Genomic DNA, 18828 nt, shown 5'->3' with positions numbered 1-18828 from the left:
GCAGGAAACTACTGTATAATTAGAAAGGATGAAGTAGGATTAAGAAAAGTTGATTTCTTTTATAAAAACTTAACTTTATTCATTTGTCATATTTTATAATCCATCTTCAAGAGCTCAAGGATGAGACACAAAGACATAATACCGATCACTTTTATTAAATGATTTAATGATATACCTTATGGACAAACTGTGACAACAAAATAATTACAGACCAAAGACATTAAGACAAAACGCACTGAGATGACTCCTTCACAAGAACCCTAGAGAAGATGAAAACAGATACATAACTCAACATAATTCATCGGTGGCACACAACTTTAGAACACTTTCAGAAAAGGATTGCAGCCCTCTTGTTCACGTATTGAACATACATACATTCCTACAGATAATTACATTTCCTCTTAGGGTAGTGATGGAGAACCTTTTTGTTGTGGTGTGCCGAAAGCATGCGTACACACGATAGCATGTGTGCCAGCACCCATAATGCAATGCGCCTCATCCCCCGTGCATGGATGTGCAACACCCCCGCCACCTTACCTGTATTGCACCTGTGCATGCCTCCCAGCTGATTTTTGGCCATTTTGAGGGCTTTTTCGCGCTCCCAGAGGCTTGAAGAAAGCCTTTGCAGCCTCGGGAGGCCGAAAAACGAGCCTTCCAGAAATACCGGAAGTGCCTGTTTTCAGTCTCCGGAGGGCGTCTAGATCCCGGGAGAGGCTATTTTCACCCTCCCAGAGGTTCGAGGCAAGCCACTGGAGCCTCGGGAGTTTGGTGTGCGCGCAGTGTGTGCATGTATGCAAGGTGCGCCCACCAAGCCACATCCACCGAACCAGTGGTAAAACTTTTTGAATCCCACCACTGCTTGAACTGCACCCGGAAGCAGATTGGCAGCCAGTGCAGTCGCAGAACAGTGGTGTAACATGGTCATTCTAGGGGCTCCAAAGACTGCCCGTGCGGCCGCTCTGCACCAGTTGAAACTTCTGAATGCTCTTCAAGGGTGGCCCCATGTAGAGCGTATTGTTGTAGTCCAGATGTGAGATGACCAGGGCATGAGTGACTGAGTGCAGGGAGTCTTGATTCAGGAAAGCTGGTGCAGAAATTGAACTTGTGCAAAGGCTCTTCTAACAACACCTGCTACCTGCTCATTGAGCAGGAATCGTGAGTCCAGGAGAATCCCTAAGTTGCAAACTGGGTCTGAACACGGTGGTACAACCCTGTCCAGAACTAAAGATGTCAACGACCCAAATCTCAAAGCACCAATGCACCCAAAGCCACTCAAGTCTTTGAAAAATGAAAGATGCCCTTTCATTTCCTTCAAACAGGAAAGCTGAGATAGATTCCTTACTCCAAATAAGAGTCAAAATAGTATATTCTGGGACTTCCGGTTTGAAGGGCTTCGGCAACAGTCAGGAATCCGCGATCGTCCGCGGTTTCTGCCTGGGCTCGCCGCTGGAACGCCCCCAGCCGGCTGGTTTCGGGGCTAAGCCACCCCGTAGAGGTGGTGAAGAGGGGGGAGACCGCCAGCAAGGTCGAGGAGAGCCGCATCTCTCCTCCTCAGCTAGCCATTACTCCCTTTCCTGAAGGCGGTAGGAGCGGTGGTCAGAAATGGCCACCTCAAAGAAGAACTCAACCGGAAAAGAATGTGCAGGAGGAAGATAAGAAGTGAAAGTTTTGGCTGACCGGGTTAAGTTGAAAAAGCAACAACTAAGGTACCCTGGAATTTAAATTTTACAAGAAATAACATCGCTCCCAAAGAAGAGTCGGAAGCAGCGAAAGAAAGTGAAATGCACATTTTGAGAAGTCACAGAGGTTTTCTGGCTCACCTCCTGCAATCCTGCAATCTCCCTGTCACTTCAGCAGCTGATGCGCGGCAATCTGCTGTGCCGCGCAAAGCAGCTGCATTTCAAAAGCAGGGAATAAAGGTTAGTATGAGAGCCCGGTTTGGTCTGCGCTGCTCATTGTCAATACTGGCTCGGCAAAACTGGGCCAAATCTGTAGAATACCACCACTGCTTCTGATTGACTACTGTGACTACGACATCAAGTCTGTTGTGAGCTGTGTAAAAAAAGGAAACATGTTCAGCTATTTTCTCAACAATCAGCTTAATCATAGTCTCTCTTCCACATTTGGAATAGCCACTTACCCAAATCCCACCCACTCCTTCCTAATTCTTAAGGAGGAATAGGGGGAATTCACGTTGCCATCTCTGCTAACGAATTGATATAGTTAGTACGAGAGTCACTAAATGACACAGACTTCATTTCACTGAGAGAGACAAAAGGCATAGTAAGCAAACACAGTCCCGATTGTTAGAAAGTGGATGCTCAACAGCCAGGAGTTTCCAAGAAGGAAAGAACTGAAGTTCAGAAGAATAGAGGCAAATGCCTACTACACTCAGTACCTCATTCAGTATCTTGTTCTATATTATGGCTCTAAGTACTATAAATCCCTTCCATTTTTATATTCTCCAAAAAATGGGGAGTCCCCAGCATCGTCCTCTTTTCACATCTCTTGATACGCCTCCATTTTTTAAAAATAAATTTTATTAAGTTTCCAAATTTTAAAAACATAAAACTTTATACATTGTTATCAACACCAAGACATCTTTTGCATCTCCTCACATTTTTCAGTATATGCATTTACTTATACGTCTCCATTTTTTACTTCTGTTCAATCTTGGAGGCTTCAGGGTTGCCACAATGGAGATGAGGGTTGGGGCGGGGGGGAAATAGAGATAGCTGGGGGTTTATAGCCAAAACAAAATATTTTCCCCTGGGAACCAAGGACATCCTAACGTGATTGAAGAGAGGAGGAGTGATGGACAGCACCCTGATTGGACCATGTGACTGGAAAGAGGGGAAAACTTTTAATTAGGTGAAAACCATAGGAACCTTTAGAGTCAGTTTTCACCAATCTGTGCCAATATAATATATCCAATAAAACTGTTCTTTGAGGAATCTACCTGCCTCAGAGTTCTGTGTGTTATGGGTGTGTTACTTGGAACCTTGACACATATCCAATTCTCAGAGACTGCCTGGACAAATTCCCTGCAATTTTCTTGGCAAGATTTTCCAGAAGTGGTTTGCCATTGCTTCCTTCCTAAGGCTCAGTGTGTGTGTCCGGCCTAGATGCTCCAGTTGGCTTTGTGTCCAAGTTGGGTCTAGAAATCATGGGCACATCCAGTTTCTAGCCTGCTGTCTTTAACCACTGTACCATCTTTTTGTCTCCTGAATCACCTTTCACAGAATAACAAGAGTTGGGAGAAATCTTGGAGGTCTTTCTAGTCCAGGGGACGCCAACCTCTTGGACCTCAGGGACCACCAAACTCATAATTTTAAATCCCGCGGACCAGAGGTCCTAGGAAAATCCCCCAAAAACTCTGCAGGAAAATTCCCCACCCTGTTTTCCTACTGATTGATCATTCTTTATTTGGGATCGCAGGATACCATCTCCAGCTCCGTTCTCAAGGGGAGAGAGAGAGAGAAGGAGAGAGAGAGAGAGAGACTTTTGGCTTCATGCAAGGAAAGCAGCAGAAGTCTTTCTTTTTCTCTCCCAAACTCCACCAGAAATGAGTCTTTGTGACACTTGTTGCACTGGCGCAGTGTCTTGGAGCAGGATGCCTTGCAGGGTCCCAAAGACTCATTTCTGGTGGAATTTGGGGGAGAGAAAGAGACTTTTGCTGCTTTCCTTGCGTGCAGCCAAAAGCAGAAGCATCAGCTGCCCGGTGGCCAGGCGAGGCATGTGGGGAAAGTGTCCCCCTCTGCCCTTTGCCCCCTCCCCTCACTACCTCGTGTTGTTCGCAATGCAAGCAGCGCAAGCCTTGTGTTCCTGCACAGCCTGGATTGCTTTGGGGGGTGCTTTGGGGGTGACATTTCTCTGCGGACCACCAAAATTTTCTTGCAGACCACCAGTGGTTCCCAGCCCACTGGTCGGCGACCACTGTTCTAGTCCAATACCCTGCTCAGGAAGGAAACCAATGGTTGTCCAATCTCTTCTTCAAAACCACCAGGGATGAAGCACCCACAACTTCTGATGGCAAGTTGTTCCACTGGTTGTTCCGACAGGAAATTTCTACTTAGGTCTAGGTGGCTTCTCTCCTTGATTAGTTTCCACCCATTGCCTCCATCTTTCCTTTGTGTTTTCTCAGAGATTTTCATTTTCCACAAACTGCATGACAACCCTGAAATCTTTCAGACAACCCCTTCTGACTTTATGGATTGCTCTACACGGGTCTTACGCACTCCATCTTTCATGCATATCCTTTCCTTATTTCAGACAAATATATTTCATAAGAGACATGATCTAAATATACAGTTTGTAATGAAAAACACCAAATCAATTTACAATTTGTACGATAACTATATAGCACTATGATGATGTGAGGGGTCCTTGGTGCTCTCTGAGCTTGCTTTGTTGTAGACGTTTCATTACCCAAACTAGGCAACATCATCAATGCTATTGCAGTTACAGTACAACTATTCTCCTTCGCTATGAAGAAGTACTGAGCAATTGTGATTCTCCTTTCCTAATTCTGTTCACCATTCAGGATTCCAGAAATGTAGCATGTTAGGAAAAGACTCCCAAACGATTTCTTCTACACGTTCTTGAGGTTTTCCTAATTTTATTTCAGGGTCCTCACTGATTTCTCAATGTCTCTTTTCTCAGTTCATTCTTGAGCGTTTTTAATGTTGGTACAACCACCTCCTGATCAGGTTCATTCTCTTGGGGATCCCCTGCTTGAGACAAACACACACAAAAAGGAAATTATTGGAAATTTAAGGCACAAACAAGCTTGAGTTAAACCGCTCTCTTAATTAACAGATTAACAGAGTTGGGAGGGACCTTATAGGTCATCTAGTCCAACCCCCCATCCAAGCAGGAGACCCTACACCATTTCTGACAAATGATAGTCCAGTCTCTTCTTGAAAGCCTCCAGTGATGAAGCTCCCACAACTTCCAAAGGCAACTTCTGTTCCATGGGTTGATTGCTCCTACTGTCAGAAAATTTCTCCTTACTTCTAGATTGAATTTCTCCTTAATAAGTTTCCATCCATTATTCTTTGTCTTGCAAAACAGCCTTGCAAAACAGCTTGACCTTCTCCTCTCTGTGGCAGCCCCTGAGATATTGGAAGACTGCTATCATGTCTCCCCTGGTCCTTCTCTTCACTAGACTAGCCAAGCCCGGTTCCTATAACCATTCATCATATGTTTTAGCCTCCAGTCCCCTAATCATCTTGGTTGCTCTTCTCTGTACTTTTTCTAGAGCTTCAACATTTTTTTTTATAATGTGGTGAATTATTATCAATGCAGGATGATTTTCTCTTTTTTTCCAGCACAAAGCAGCTAGAATTAGAGCCAGGGCCCTAGCCCCTAAAAAACCCTCTAGGGCCGAGGAAAGACAGGCTAGGGGCAGACAAAAGGCCTTAAAGAATTTGACAAGGCTGTGAGGGAATCCAAGATGGCTGACAGTAAGGCCATCTCTCCTCTGATTCCCCATGATAACAGACCAATTGGCAGATAGACAGTATTTGACTGCCTGGTCATCTGGTGGCTCAAGTACCCAAGATTTGCAGGGAAACCTCCAAATTAGGACTGCTCATACTGCTTCTGTGCAATCAGAAAGGATTATGGCTGGATTAAAGATGAGTAACAACAAAAGGGATGACTAAAAAAAAGCAAAAACATAATAAACAAAGGAAAAATTTTGGGAAGGGATTAAGGTAGATAAAATTCAGCACTCAGGATCAACGCGAAAGGTGTTTTCTTTCAAAAGAGAACTGGTCTTTGTTCTTTTTCTTGAAGAAAGAACTTCTGAACTGATGAAGATTCTTGGATGAGAAGTGAAACGTCTTCAAAGAAAAACAAAGAAAGTCCAGTTGCCTTTGGATGTCCTGGATGACTGGGAATCTCCACAGACACTCAGGATCAACCTAGTTTTATGGTTCAAATATACATAGAAGGAATACAGTGAATTTAGTATTTTTATAGATTCTCACATGAGTGGATCCTTATGTGGGAAGTAAGGTTACTGCTCTTTCGGAAGCTTTTCCCACACTCGGTGCATTTATAGGGTTTCTCCCCTGTGTGGATCCTTTTATGAACCGTGAGGGATCCATTTTCTCGGAAGCTCTTTCCACAATCCTTGCACTGATATGGTTTCTCCCCAGTATGGATCCGTTTGTGGGAAGTTAGGGAACTGCTTATCCGGAATATTTTCCCACATTCCTGGCACTTATATGGCTTCTCCCCCGTGTGGATCCTTTTATGGGAAGTAAGGTGACTGCTCCATCTGAAACTTTTCCCACACTCCACACATTTATACGGTTTCTGCCCTCTGTGGATTCTCTTGTGAGAAATAAGGCAAGCACTCTGAGTAAAGCTTTTTCCACACTCCACGCATTTATAGTGTTTCTCCTCAGAGTGGATCCTTCGATGGGAGGAAAGATTACTGCTAGTATTGAATCTTTTTCCACACTCTGGGCATTTGTAAGGTTTCTCCCCTGTGTGGATCCTTTTATGGGATGTCAGCGATCCATTCTCACTGAAGCTTTTTCCACACTCGGTGCATTTGTAAGGCTTTTCCCCCGTGTGGATTCTTCTGTGCGAACAAAGGGAACTGCTCCTCCAAAAGCTCTTCCCACACTCCGTGCATTTATAGGGCTTCTCACCTGAGTGGATCCTTTTATGGGAAGTCAGAGATCCATTTTCGCGGAAGCTCTTTCCACACTCCAGGCATTTAAATGGTTTTTCCCCTGTGTGGATTCTTTTATGGGAAATAAGGAAGCTGCTTTTTCGGAATATTTTCCCACAGTCCAGACATTTATAGGGTTTTTCTTCGGTACGGGTACATTTATGGGAAACAAAAGAACTTTTCCTCTGAAACATTTTCCCGCATTCCACACATTGACGTGGTTTTTCTTCTATGTGGATCCTTTTGTGGGAAGTCAGAGACCCATTTTCGCGGAAGCTCTTCCCACACTCCAGACATTTATATGGTTTCTCCCCCGAGTGGATCCTTCTGTGGGAAATCAGGTGACTGCTGTTGCTGAAGCTCTTCCCGCAGTCGGCGCATTTATAGGGTTTTTCCCCTGTATGGATGCTTTTATGAGATGTCAGCTGACTGTTCCACATGAAACTCTTTCCACATTCCACACACTTATAAGGTTTTTCCCCCGAATGGCTCCTTTTATGCGAAATGAGGTTACTGCTTTGACTAAAGCTCTTTCCGCAGTCTGTACATTTGTAAGGTTTTTCCCCTGTGTGGATCCTTTGGTGGGAAGTAAGCGAACTGCTTTTCCGAAATATTTTCCCACATTCGATGCAATTATATGGCTTCTCCCCTGTGTGGATTCTCTTGTGTGAAGTAAGGGATCCATTTTCCCGGAAGCTCTTTCCGCACTCCGTGCATTTGTAGGGTATCACACCCGAATGGATCCTTTTATGGGAAGTCAGCTGACTGCTCCACCTGAAACTCTTTCCACAGTCAGTACATTTGTAGGGTTTCTCCCCTGTGTGGATCCTTTTATGAGAAAGGAGGTGATTGCTCTTGCTGAAGCTCTTCCCACAGTCCATGCATTTATAGGGTTTCTCCCCTGTGTGGATCCTTTTGTGGCAGGTAAGGGAGCTGTTCTTGCTGAAACCTTTTCCACACTCCATGCATTTATAGGGCTTCTCTCCCATTTTGACTCTCCAGCTCAAACTGTTTTCATTCTCCCTGTACCCATTTTGGTCTTCTCTAACGTTGGTTCTGTTGCGCATATCCAAATGTAAAGGGTCTTTTGGTACTTTCACACTTTTGCCTAAACCCTTTGTCCTTAGTTTTGCTTTGGGATTTTGGTGGGCAAGAGTATTTTCATTCTGCACACATTTGGATGTTGGTTTCTTATTCCTAGGTATTGATTTGTTCTTCTCAGGAATTCTGGACTCCGTCCAATTTCTAAACTCCTCTTTCCTTTCTCTGTTCCAAATCACTTCATTTTGGCCATCACTTCCTTGAGAGGAAAACAAAGAATTAGAATTAGGGAAGACTATGGAAAGGAAATAAAACCAAAGTGAGGTTGTTATTATGACTTGCTTGCTGAAAATTGGACAGACTCTCTGAGCTTTTGAAAAGTTACGGTGTTGATTAATATAAAATAACCTGAGCAAAGATCGATCAAACATGGATTTCTGATGGAGGCTATAATCAAATCTGTTTGAACAAAAACCACGCCATATGGTTTCTATTTTAGGAGCAGAAGGAAACGTGAAATAATTCTGAAATAAAGGAACTGTCAACTTTGAACCGAACAGGGTTGACGCCATTTTCATGGTTCTCAGTTGCTACACCGTATGGAAAGGAGAAGGTTGGAATACATTGCCAGACACAACACAGATCTATCTCGTGGGAACCAAGGTCATCTCCACAGGTGTCAGATGAAGGAGAGAAATGCCTAAGGAGCCCGTCAATTAACTCAATTGGACAATGTTACCAGTGATACTTGGGGAGGGGGTCGTTTACTATTTTAATTATACTGAAACCCTGGGGAATATTTAGAGTTGGTTTTGCATTTAAGCATGCCGATATGATGTACCCAATAAAGACATTCTTTAAGGAAGATTCCCACCTTGGAGTTCTGATTTGCTTGGGCTTGTTAGCCGGAACTTTGATAAGAATGTACTTGTGGCCAATATTTCAATTTATTAATTTTTCTTATCCATTCAAACTGAGCAAGGGTCAGCGGGATAAAAGGGAAAGGAAAGAAGCTTTTACTATTAACAAGCTAACTCAGTTCACTGCCAGAAGTTCGATCCTCACTGGCTCAAGGTTGACTCAGCCTTCCATCTTTCCGAGGTCAGTAAAATAAGGACCCAGATTGTTTGGGGTGGTATGTTGATTCTGTAAACCGCTTAGAGAGGGCTGTAAAGCACTATGAAGCAGTATATAAGTCTAAGAACTACACCACCCATGAGAAGAGACATCATCACAGAACATAATTAGAGAGAGATCTATTTAACTCTTCCTTTACCTGGAACAGGTTCCCTTTCACCCACAGAAGGGATGAAGTATGATTGGGTATCAGTAAGTTATACTCCACCACAAAATGTCTCCTCAAAGTATTTGACGGTCCAGCAAAGATTCTTACCCAGAAAAGCTACGTTCCTGGAATTCTCCAGCATCACTTCCCCATGTAGGGCTTTCTGGTGAGAATCCAATTGAGACCACTCCTCCTTGGAGAAATAAACTGCCACCTCCTCAAAGGACACACGACCCTGAAGGAAGAAAAATAACCGAGAATCTTAGGAAGGACTTGAACCTTAGGAAGGATTTGAAGTTCATAGTGCTTTTTGGGGGTTTACATGGTGCACAGCTAATGATAACAGATAATCAAAGTTGGAAGGAACCTTATAGGTCATCTAGTCCAACCCTCCTCCCAAGCAGGAGACCCTACACCATTTCTGACAAATGGCAGTCCAATTTCTTACTGAAAGCCTCCAGTGAAGAAGCTCCCACAACTTCCGAGAGCAAGCTGTTCGATTGATTGATTGTTCTGTTCCTTATCTCCAGGTTAAATCTCTCCTTGTTCAGTTTCCACCCATTATTCCTTGTCTGGCCTACAGGCGCTTTGGAGAATAGCTTGACCCCTTCCTCTATGTGGCAGCCCCTCAAATATTGGAAGACTGCTATCATGTCTCTCCTGGTCCTTCTCTTTACTAGACTAGCCAAGACCAGTTCCTGTAACCGTTCTTCATATGTTTTAGTCTCTAGTCCCCTAATCATCCTGGTTGTTCTTCTCTGCACTTTTTCTAGAGTCTCAACATCTTTTTTATAATGTGGTGACCAAAACTGGATGTAATAATTTAGGTGTGGCCTTACTAAGGTTTTATAGACTGGTATTAGTACCTCACTTGATCTCGATTGTATCCCTCTGTTAATACAATTTAGGACTGCATTAGCTTTTTTGGCTGCTGCTGCACACTGCTGGCTCATATTTAGCTGGTTGTCCACTAAGACTCCAAGATCCCTCTCACAGTTATTGCTATTGACCTGGCTTCACCCAGTCTATATGTATACTTTTGTCTTTTCATGCCTAAGTGTAGGACTTTACTTTTCTCTATATTGAATTTCATTTTGTTAGATACGGACCAGTGTTCTAGTCTGTCAAGATCCATCTGGATCTTGAGCCTATATTCTTGGGTGTTAGCTATTCCTGCCAGCTTAGTATCATCTGCAAATTTTGTAAGTTCCCCTTCTATTCCCTCATCTAAGTCGTTAATGAAGATATTGAAGAGTACTGGGCCTAAGACAGAACGTTGTGGCACCCCTTTGCTTATTTCCCTCCATGTAGACTTAGACCCATTAAGGACTACTCATTGAGTACAGTTTGTCAGCCAGTTGCAAGTCCATCTAGTGGTGGTGCCATCTATTCCACTTTTTTCTAGCTTACTAAGAAGTAGGTTGTGGTCTACTTTGTCGAATGACTTGCATAAGAAGGACTCCTTCTTAATTAGTAAGTTCCCAAAACAGGAAGTTGCAATGAACTAAAGGTTTGGGTCAGGGGTCAGCAACCTGTGGCTCTGGAGCCACATGTGGCTCTTTCATCCCTCTGCTGCGGCTCTCTGTCCCCGGTCAGTAAAAGGAAAAAGGACTAAGGAATACTTCTATCTTTCTGGTTTACATAAGTCAGTATTTCTCAACTTGGGCAACATGGAAGATGTATGGAGTTCAACTCCCAGAATTAAACCAGCCAGCCACGTTAAAGGGATACCGAGAATGGTTTCTCTTTGGCTCTCTAAACCTCAAGATGCTGATAAAAGCATATCAGGGATTGTGTGGGTACCATCAATCGGCAAACGAAACTTATACCAATTTCTGCTTCTCAAATTCCAGGGAAGGTATTCATGGCTTAAGCTATGGACCGGATGTGGGCTAAAAAAAGTCAATCTCAGAAGGACGCAAAGGTGCTTTTTCAGGAGGCAACTGGACTTTGTTTTGTCTTTGAAGACGTTTTGCTTCTCATCAAAGGAGCTTCTTCAGCTCTGACTGGATGGTGGGGAATGGAAGGATTTATATTCCTTTATATTCCATTCCCCACCATCCAGTCAGAACTGAAGAAGCTGCTTTGATGAGAAGCAAAACATCTTCAAAGACAAAACAAGGAAGTCTAGTTGCCTCCTGAAAAAACACCTTTGGGACAACCATGACCTGGATGACTGGAGAATCTCTACAGACTTTTAGCTATACAATTTGGGATGAATACCCTTGGAATGGTGTGGGAGTAGGAATGGATTTCCAGAGGAAAAATTGCAGACTACAGGAACCATTTTGCACCACTCAGGTGACCCTGAGGACACAGATAAACCTCCAAGTGGCCTTAACAACCTTCTAAAAGATGCAAATGACCAGCTGTCTGCAAGGAATATAAATCTTTCCATTCCTCACTATCCCGTCAGAGCTGAAGAAGCTTCTTGCATGAGAAGCGAAACATCTTCAAAGAAAGTCCAGTTGCCTCCTGAAAAAAGCACCCTTAGGACAACCATGACCTGGAATGACTGAGAATCTCCATAGACCTGTAAGCTGAGAAGGAAATTCTGCAGATTTTGCAAAGGCAAAATTAGAAACTTTTTCGCAAAAATTTATAGGTAGATTATAGGTATCAATTTTATTTGGAGATGTTTCTGTTTTTTTATGGTCCACTATAACAGGGGTCCCCAACCACCGGTCCGCGGACCGGTACCGGTCCGCGGAACAAGTCCTACCGGGCCACTGGCTTGCTGGGCGCCGCCATCTTTTTTTGATGAAAAAGTGCTTCCAGTGAGCTTTTCCGGGTAGAAAGCTCACCGGAAGCACGTTTTCATCAAAAAAAGATGGCGGCACCAGCGCTTCCGGTGAGCTTTTCCGGGTAGAAAGCTCACCGGAAGCACGTTTTCATCAAAAAAAGATGGCGGCGCCCAGCTGATGCCGGTACCGGGCCGCGGCGCCCAGCTGATGCCGGTACCGGGCCGCGGCGTAAAAAAGGTTGGGGATCACTGCACTATAACATCATGTTGATTTTATTTACCATTTGAACATTTTAGTTGTTTTACTATTTTCCCTCACTTTCAAAACACTGACTTTTTAACTAGCGTTATGATTTTAAAATGGTAATTACAGGTAATCTATAAGTTACAACAGTTCATTTAGTGACCGTTTGAAGTTACAAGGGCACTGAAAAAAGTGACATGACCATTTTTCACATTTATGACCATTGCAACATCTCCATGGTCATATGATCAAAATTCAAATGCTTGGCAACTGATTCACAATTATGTCCGTTGCAGTGTCCCAGGGTGACAAGCAAGGTCAATGGGAAGGCCAGATTCACTTAACAACTGGTTTGCTAATTTAATACTTGCAGCGATTCACTTAACAACGGTGGCAAGAAATGTCGTAAAATGGGGCAAAATTCACTTAACAAATGTCTCACTTAGCAACAAAAATTTGGGACTCAATTGTGATCCTAAGTCGAGGACTACCAGTAGTCACTTTGGCTACATTGTGTTGGGCAGTGCGACACACCTGAAATGAATTTGGAAAGACAAATCTTCAAGTGTATAAAGACAAAAACAGCTTAAAACAAGATGCAATGTTTATATTCACTTGATGATTTACTTGAATCGTCATGTCTGCTGATCACTTCCCATCAATTCAAAAAGACCTCGACTATGTATCAGAATGGTCAAACAAATGGCAACTTCAAATCTCAACAAATAAATGCTCTGCCTTACATATTGGCAAAAAAAAATCAGAAAATAAAATACAAGCTGAATAGTCAAGACCTTGTTGATGATCCAAACTCTGTCAAGGACCTTGGAGTACTCATCTCTAATGATCTAAGTGCTAGAGCCCACTGTAACTACATACCCAAAAAGGCATTAAGAGTTGTTAACCTAATCCTGCGTAGCTTTTTCTCTGGTAATATCACACTACTAACTAGAGCAGGGTGTCCAACCTTTCACCTTCCTGGGCCACATTAGAAGATGAAAATTTGGTTTGGGCCGCACATTTAAATAATTAAATTAAATTAATTAAATTAAATTAAATTAAATTAAATTAAATTATTAAATTAAATTAAATTAAATTAAATTAAATTAAATTAAATTAAATTAAATTAATTAAATTAAATTAAAAATAAAATAAAATTATTATTTATTATTTATTATTAATTATTTATTAAAAATTATTTATTTTATATTTTATAATTTTCCGGCCAAATTTTGCGGGGGGGGAAGAAAGCTCGCCCACCTCACGCCTACCTCTCCTCCTGCAAATGCAGCAGCGGCGGTGGCGGCGGCGGGGGCAGAAGCAGCAGCAGGGGCGGGGCGGGGGCAGAAGCAGCAGCGGCAGCGGGGCAGAAGCAGCAGCGGCGGCAGTGGCGGGGGCAGAAGCAGCAGCAGCGGCAGAAGCAGCAGCGGCGGCAGTGGCGGGGCAGAAGCAGCAGCAGCGGCGGCGGGGCAGAAGCAGCAGCAGCGGCGGCGAACTAGAGCATAGAAAACATCTGCTAGACCAATACTTGAATACAGCTCATCAGTCTGGAACCCGCATTACGTATCTGATATTAATTGAGAAAGTCTAGAAATATTTCACAAGAAGAGTTCTCCACTCCTCTACTCCTTGCAGAATACCTTATGCCACCAGACTTGAAATTCTAGACCTAGAAAACCTAGAACTACACCACCTTTGGTACGATCTAAGTATAGTATATAAAATTATATATTGCAATGTCCTACCTGTCAATGAATACTTCAGTTTCAACTATAACAATACAAGAGCATACAATAAATACAAACTCAAGGTAAACCGCACCAAACTTGATTGCAGGAAATACGACTTCAGCAACAGAATGGTCAATGTCTGAAATACTCTACCTGACTCTGTGGTTTCTTCCCCAAACCCCAAAACTTTAACCTTAGACTGTCTACTATTGACCTTACCCCTTTCCTAAGAGGTCTGTAGGGGGTGTGCATAAGCGTACCAACGTGTCTACCATCCCTGTCCTGTTGTGTTTTTTTTCTTATATGTATCCATTCCATGTATTCATAACTATCTTTATACTTATACCTGTTATCTTATAATCGCTTGACAAAATAAATAAAATAAATAAATAAATAAATTCAATGTTTTAAAAAATTACTTATAGTAAACAGTCTCAACAAATTCCCTAAAATCTTGGGCTGAAAATAAGCTGGGTATACCATAATTAATATTAGTAGAGGACTGCTCAAATTTGATTTCTCTAGCTTTGGAAGCTAATAAGCACTGCAGCTATCTCTCGAAAATAATTTTGCTAAAGTTTGGACGATGTTCCTTGGGGCCTTTTCCGATTTCATAATTTTACCACTCCTAATGGGAGAATTAAAAACAACAGAAGGGAAGACATCTCAGGAGACAAATTCAATGTGAAGTAAACTGCCACAGAAGAACTGAAAAGTTCTGAAATTTTGGGTGTGGGGGAATTGTCAAAGATCTCTCAGTATAGAACAGTCTTTCTCAACCTTAGTAATTTTAAGACATGTGGGTTTTAACTCCCCGGATTCTCCAGCAGTCCTGCAAAGCTGCAAAGCTGGCTGGGGAATTCTGGGAATCAAAGTCCATACGTCTTAAAGTTGCTAAGGTTGAGAAACATTGGTGTAGACCAGGGGTGTCAAACTTGCGTTATCATGGCGTCATCATGTGACATATCACGACTTTCCTCCCCTTCGCTAAACTAGGTGTGGGCGTCGTCAGCGTGTGACGCACCCGGCCCGCAAGTTTGACAGCCCTGGTGTAGACTTTAAAAATCCCAGTCCATCTCCACAATAGTCTTGAAAGATGCGCTAAGTCGGTCACTGGTTTTAACCCAAATTGTTCCATTTCCTAGGGAAAGAAATATGTTTATCCTCAAGGGACACAGGAAGCCTTCAGATGGTTCCCTCCATCTTCTGTGATGCTTCTTTTCCTACCTGAGTTGGAGCTTCTGTCAGTGTCTTGATTCCACCAGGCAAGGGAGATAACCCCAAAGCTGCCCATGATATAGTTCCATTCCCTATCAGAAATGTAAAAGTGAAGGAATAAATTGTCAAAACGTAATTAATTAACACCTAAGAAGAAGAGACAAAGGATAAGTGATAAGAGTAGAATCTGTCTGTTTTATTTGAAATACTACTCCCTTACTTTATTTATTTTATTTATTTCTTATTTGATTTGATTTGTCAATCGCTTATAAGATAATAGGTATAAGTATAAACAGTGTAAGAATACAGGAAATAAGTACGAATAAATGGGGATAATAGGACAGGGACAGTAGGCACAATTGTGTACTTATGCACGCCCCTTACAGATCTCTTAGGAATGGGGATAGTTTGAGTTTAAAGGAGTTGGGGTTAGAGGATCTTACTTACCTAGTAAGATGTCAGAATTTTGATCATCTTGGGAGGTTCCAAGCTCTGGAGACAGATTTGAAGGAGTCCTTCTTCCCTTGGGAAATTTTGGGACCAGGAAGGATCCTTGCCCCTAAAAGATCCAAGAAAATTGAGAGAAGCACACACAAAAATGGATTCTCATTCTCTGCTCACAAGCTTGTATCCCGTGTCTATCAAAGGGGATGAAAGAGGACAATAAAATAAACTTTGTAAGTACAAGTCCAAAAACTTGGAACTTCTAGTCCTGGTGACCGACAAAACCTCTGTTCCCAGTGACCAACCCAGATTGGATCCGGCAATAAAATAATTACCCTAAATGTACATCCTAGAAAGAGTATTGGTGCAATTTGTCTAAAACGCTAAATCTTGTACGTTGCATGCCAGAAAACTCTGATAGAAATGGGTTCAAGAATCCAAAATTCAAACAACAGATTGAAATTGTTTATTACTTTGTGTCCTCTTTAGAATGCCAGAGTTAAGATTCTCTCACCTGCCACTGGAGCTGCTCCTTCTGCTCCTCCGCCTGGCTCAGGAGGAAGCCTTCCGCCAGGGCCACTGCCTGGGAGCTGGTCTCTGCTCCACACTCCCGCACCCAGCCCTCCATCTCCGGGGGCAGGACAGCCAGGAATTGCTCCAGGATCATCAGGTCCAACACCTGGGCCTTTGTATGTCTTTCCGGCTGCAGCCACCCATGGCAAAAGTGATGGAGATGGCTGCAAATGTCTCGGGGCCCCTTAACTTCCTCATAGTGGATATTCCTGAAGTGCCAATGCTGGTCCTCTGAACCCATTGTCGTCTCTTCCATCATAATAGTTCCTGCTCAAGTCTCCCCACAGCTTCCTTTTCCAGTTCCCTCAGCTGCTGGATATTGTGCCTCCATTTTCTAATTGTTCTCTAAATGGGGCCAATGTATCTGAACCATCCTCAGATTAAAAAAAACAAGATTACTGGGACTATGCAAATACATATGATAGTAGAAAAGCAAAATGGGTTTTCCACAGAAAACTACGAAAGACTCAAAATATTGACTCTTTTAGACCTTTTAGGGTATTTATGGATTTATTTATCTATGGATTTCTTTTCCTGACAGCAAACAAAATATTCCTGACAGCATTTTGGATCATAAATGTACATCCGTGCATTTTTGACAAAGGCAACGCTCACTCATAATGTACCTAAAACGAGATGAGCAAACTATAACACCCAGTTTTACTTAACATGGAAAGGCCAAGAAATCAGATTGTAGCTTAACACAGTGTTTCTTAACCTCAGCACTTTTAAAGTGTGTCGAATTCTGGGAATCGAAATCCATGCATGTTGATTGAGGAATTCTGGGAGTTGAAATCCATCCATGCTCGCTGGGGAATTTTGGCAGTCGAGGTCCATAGAACATCAAATCATAGGGCTGGGAGGGATCTCGGACATCTTCTAGTCCAACCCTCTGCTCAAATCAGGAGATCCTTACCATCCCAGTCAAATGTGGGTCCTCTATTCTTGAAAACCTCCAGTGATGGTGCACCCACAAGTTCAGGAGGCAAGCTGTCAAGATTAACTTCTGTCGCTGTCAGGAAATGTCTCCTCCCTTCTAGGCTGGCTCTCTTTTTTTAACAAGCTTCCATCCATTCAGGTTGACCAACATTTGTCTGAATGTGAGGTTCTGGGCCAGTCAGCCTCCTAAGCACAATTGATACACACTCACAAAGCAGACTGTGCAAATGCACCCAGGCAACCACGCTGGCTTCTCCCTACTTGGAAAACCTTATTTTCCAGCTTGGGTCTTGCAATGCAAACTCCTTCTTCTCCCCCCTCCCTACTTAGGGGCTTGCTCAGGAAGAGGGTTTAGAGGGATCCTCCAGATCCTCCTTCCTGGAGATCCTGGGTTTGTTCCTGGGGCAACACAGCTGGCCTGGAGCTCTGCTTATCCCCACTGCTTGCCATTTGCATGCACAGGGACGGCAGGGGAACATGGGGCCAGGGACTCCCCCACCTCACCCCGGCCAGATTCCAAAGATTGAAGCTGGGTTGTGGCCTTTGCAAAAACTCTTTGCAATCCCAGCAGGAACATTCCACTAAAAAGAGCTCCCGTTCCACTCACCAGGCAACATCCCCTCCCCGCAAAACGCCCCCCTTGACGGCTCGATTGAGGGATGGCGAAGCCCTGGAGTAGCCAGCCCCGCCCCCTCCCTTCCCCTCTCCAGCATGCAACGCGTCCTCGCCGCGCATGCCCTGTTCGCGGCTGAAGCTTGAAGGCGGCTCGTCCTGTCACAGGATTGCCCACGCCGACTTCACTGGGAAAGGCGGGAAGGGTCCAGGATGATGGAGGGAGAAGGAGAAATGGGATATGAAGTCCCTTTCCTCACAGAACGTAGCTCAGGAATAAAAATACGTCTGTCAACGCCAAGGTGTTCAGGAAAGGAAACACCTGAAGGCTCTGAAATCAATATTAAACTAAGATCTGAAGGGCAAGAAGATTTGCCTTAAAAATGGGTGCTGTGGAGAATCTGTAGCTGCCAGAAGAGATAACAGAATAATAGAGTTGGAAGGGGCCTTGTAGGTCATCTAGTTCAACACCTCCCACCCAAGAAGCTTGAAGGAGCATCAAGGACGACCAAACTCTCTGCCAAAACAGCTGGATGTCCAGCCAAAACGACTGGATGTCCAACCCTGCCACACTTTTAATTCCGATAAATTCATCCCAAGGAATACCAGGAGGGCCTGGCAAAAAGAAAAAGAATGAAATGAAACTGTGGAAATTAAAATTAAAAAAAAAGTCCTGTTTGGGCCACGATGGTGGCTATGGCTCAAATGGGGTGAAGCAATGGGGCAGGAGAATGAAAATCCCAAAGAAAACAAAACAGAATAGAAGGAAAATGGGAATTAAATTGGATAAACTGCTGAAAAAACACAAGAGTTTTTTCACCTCAGGCTGGAAAAATTACTTCAGAAAATTCATAATCTTGGGAAATGAAGGTTGACGAGGCTCTTTGGGAGTGAACTGAAAAAAGCACGGACAGAAAATGAAATGGCAGCAAAGAACTGGAATATGAATGAAAGAAAAAACGTTTAATCTGAGTAGGAAAAAAACCTGTTTTATTGGGGATTAAATAGGTGGCTATTGACAATTCTCCCCCAAAATATGAATAGCAAATGAAGAGGCTGCAAAAATTGAAACAGCCCAAGTAGCTTGAGGTTATGAAAGAAAATAATGTCTGCAACAAAATTTCATTTTAATGTATGCTGATTAGTATATGTTTAAAGTGACAATAACATTATTCTAAATCTAAAAGAAATGCCTCAGAAAAATAAAATAGATTTTCTGTTCTAAGTCAAGATGTAAAACAGGAATCCAGACCTATTTGAAGAGGCTCATTGGCATGTGAGGATGAAAAGGGAAAAAAGATTTATGGTTTG

General features: G+C 43.1%; 2 protein-coding genes across 4 annotated transcripts in view; both read right to left on the bottom strand.

Moving 5' to 3' along the window:
- Positions 1-17606, bottom strand: part of LOC113425366 (uncharacterized) — a 137293-nt gene extending 119687 nt beyond the window's left edge. Inside the window, exon 1 of the mRNA XM_087953407.1 lies at positions 15908-17606. Coding sequence (XP_087809533.1) covers positions 15908-16225 — 318 coding nt within the window. The 5' untranslated portion in view covers positions 16226-17606. The remainder of the gene's footprint in view (positions 1-15907) is intronic.
- LOC113425368 (uncharacterized) lies at positions 144-15508 on the bottom strand. Of its 3 annotated transcripts, XM_026687513.2 has the most exons (5): positions 15397-15508; positions 14959-15041; positions 9123-9249; positions 5994-7984; positions 144-4730 (listed from the first exon to the last, which is right to left on the bottom strand). In XM_026687513.2, exons 4-5 carry the CDS (start codon positions 7753-7755, stop codon positions 4633-4635), a joined length of 1860 nt encoding a protein of 619 aa, XP_026543298.1. In that variant the 5' UTR covers positions 7756-7984; positions 9123-9249; positions 14959-15041; positions 15397-15508; the 3' UTR covers positions 144-4632. The 3 variants fall into 3 exon arrangements, with proteins under 3 accessions (XP_026543298.1, XP_087809642.1, XP_087809641.1); XM_087953516.1 differs by lacking the exons at positions 14959-15041; positions 15397-15508 and having other exon boundaries at positions 144-4733; positions 9123-9225; XM_087953515.1 differs by lacking the exons at positions 9123-9249; positions 14959-15041; positions 15397-15508 and adding an exon at positions 9006-9107 and having other exon boundaries at positions 144-4733; positions 5994-7988.
- Positions 17607-18828: the final 1222 nt, after the last annotated feature.

Source organism: Notechis scutatus, chromosome 2, assembly GCF_049901735.1.
Source record: "Notechis scutatus isolate UNSWTSFEM ecotype Mainland chromosome 2, rNotScu1.2, whole genome shotgun sequence".
Classification (NCBI taxonomy): Eukaryota; Metazoa; Chordata; class Lepidosauria; order Squamata; family Elapidae; genus Notechis; species Notechis scutatus.
The sequence above is the reverse complement of the archived record's forward strand: the minus strand, read 5'-3'. Positions and strand labels throughout refer to the sequence as shown.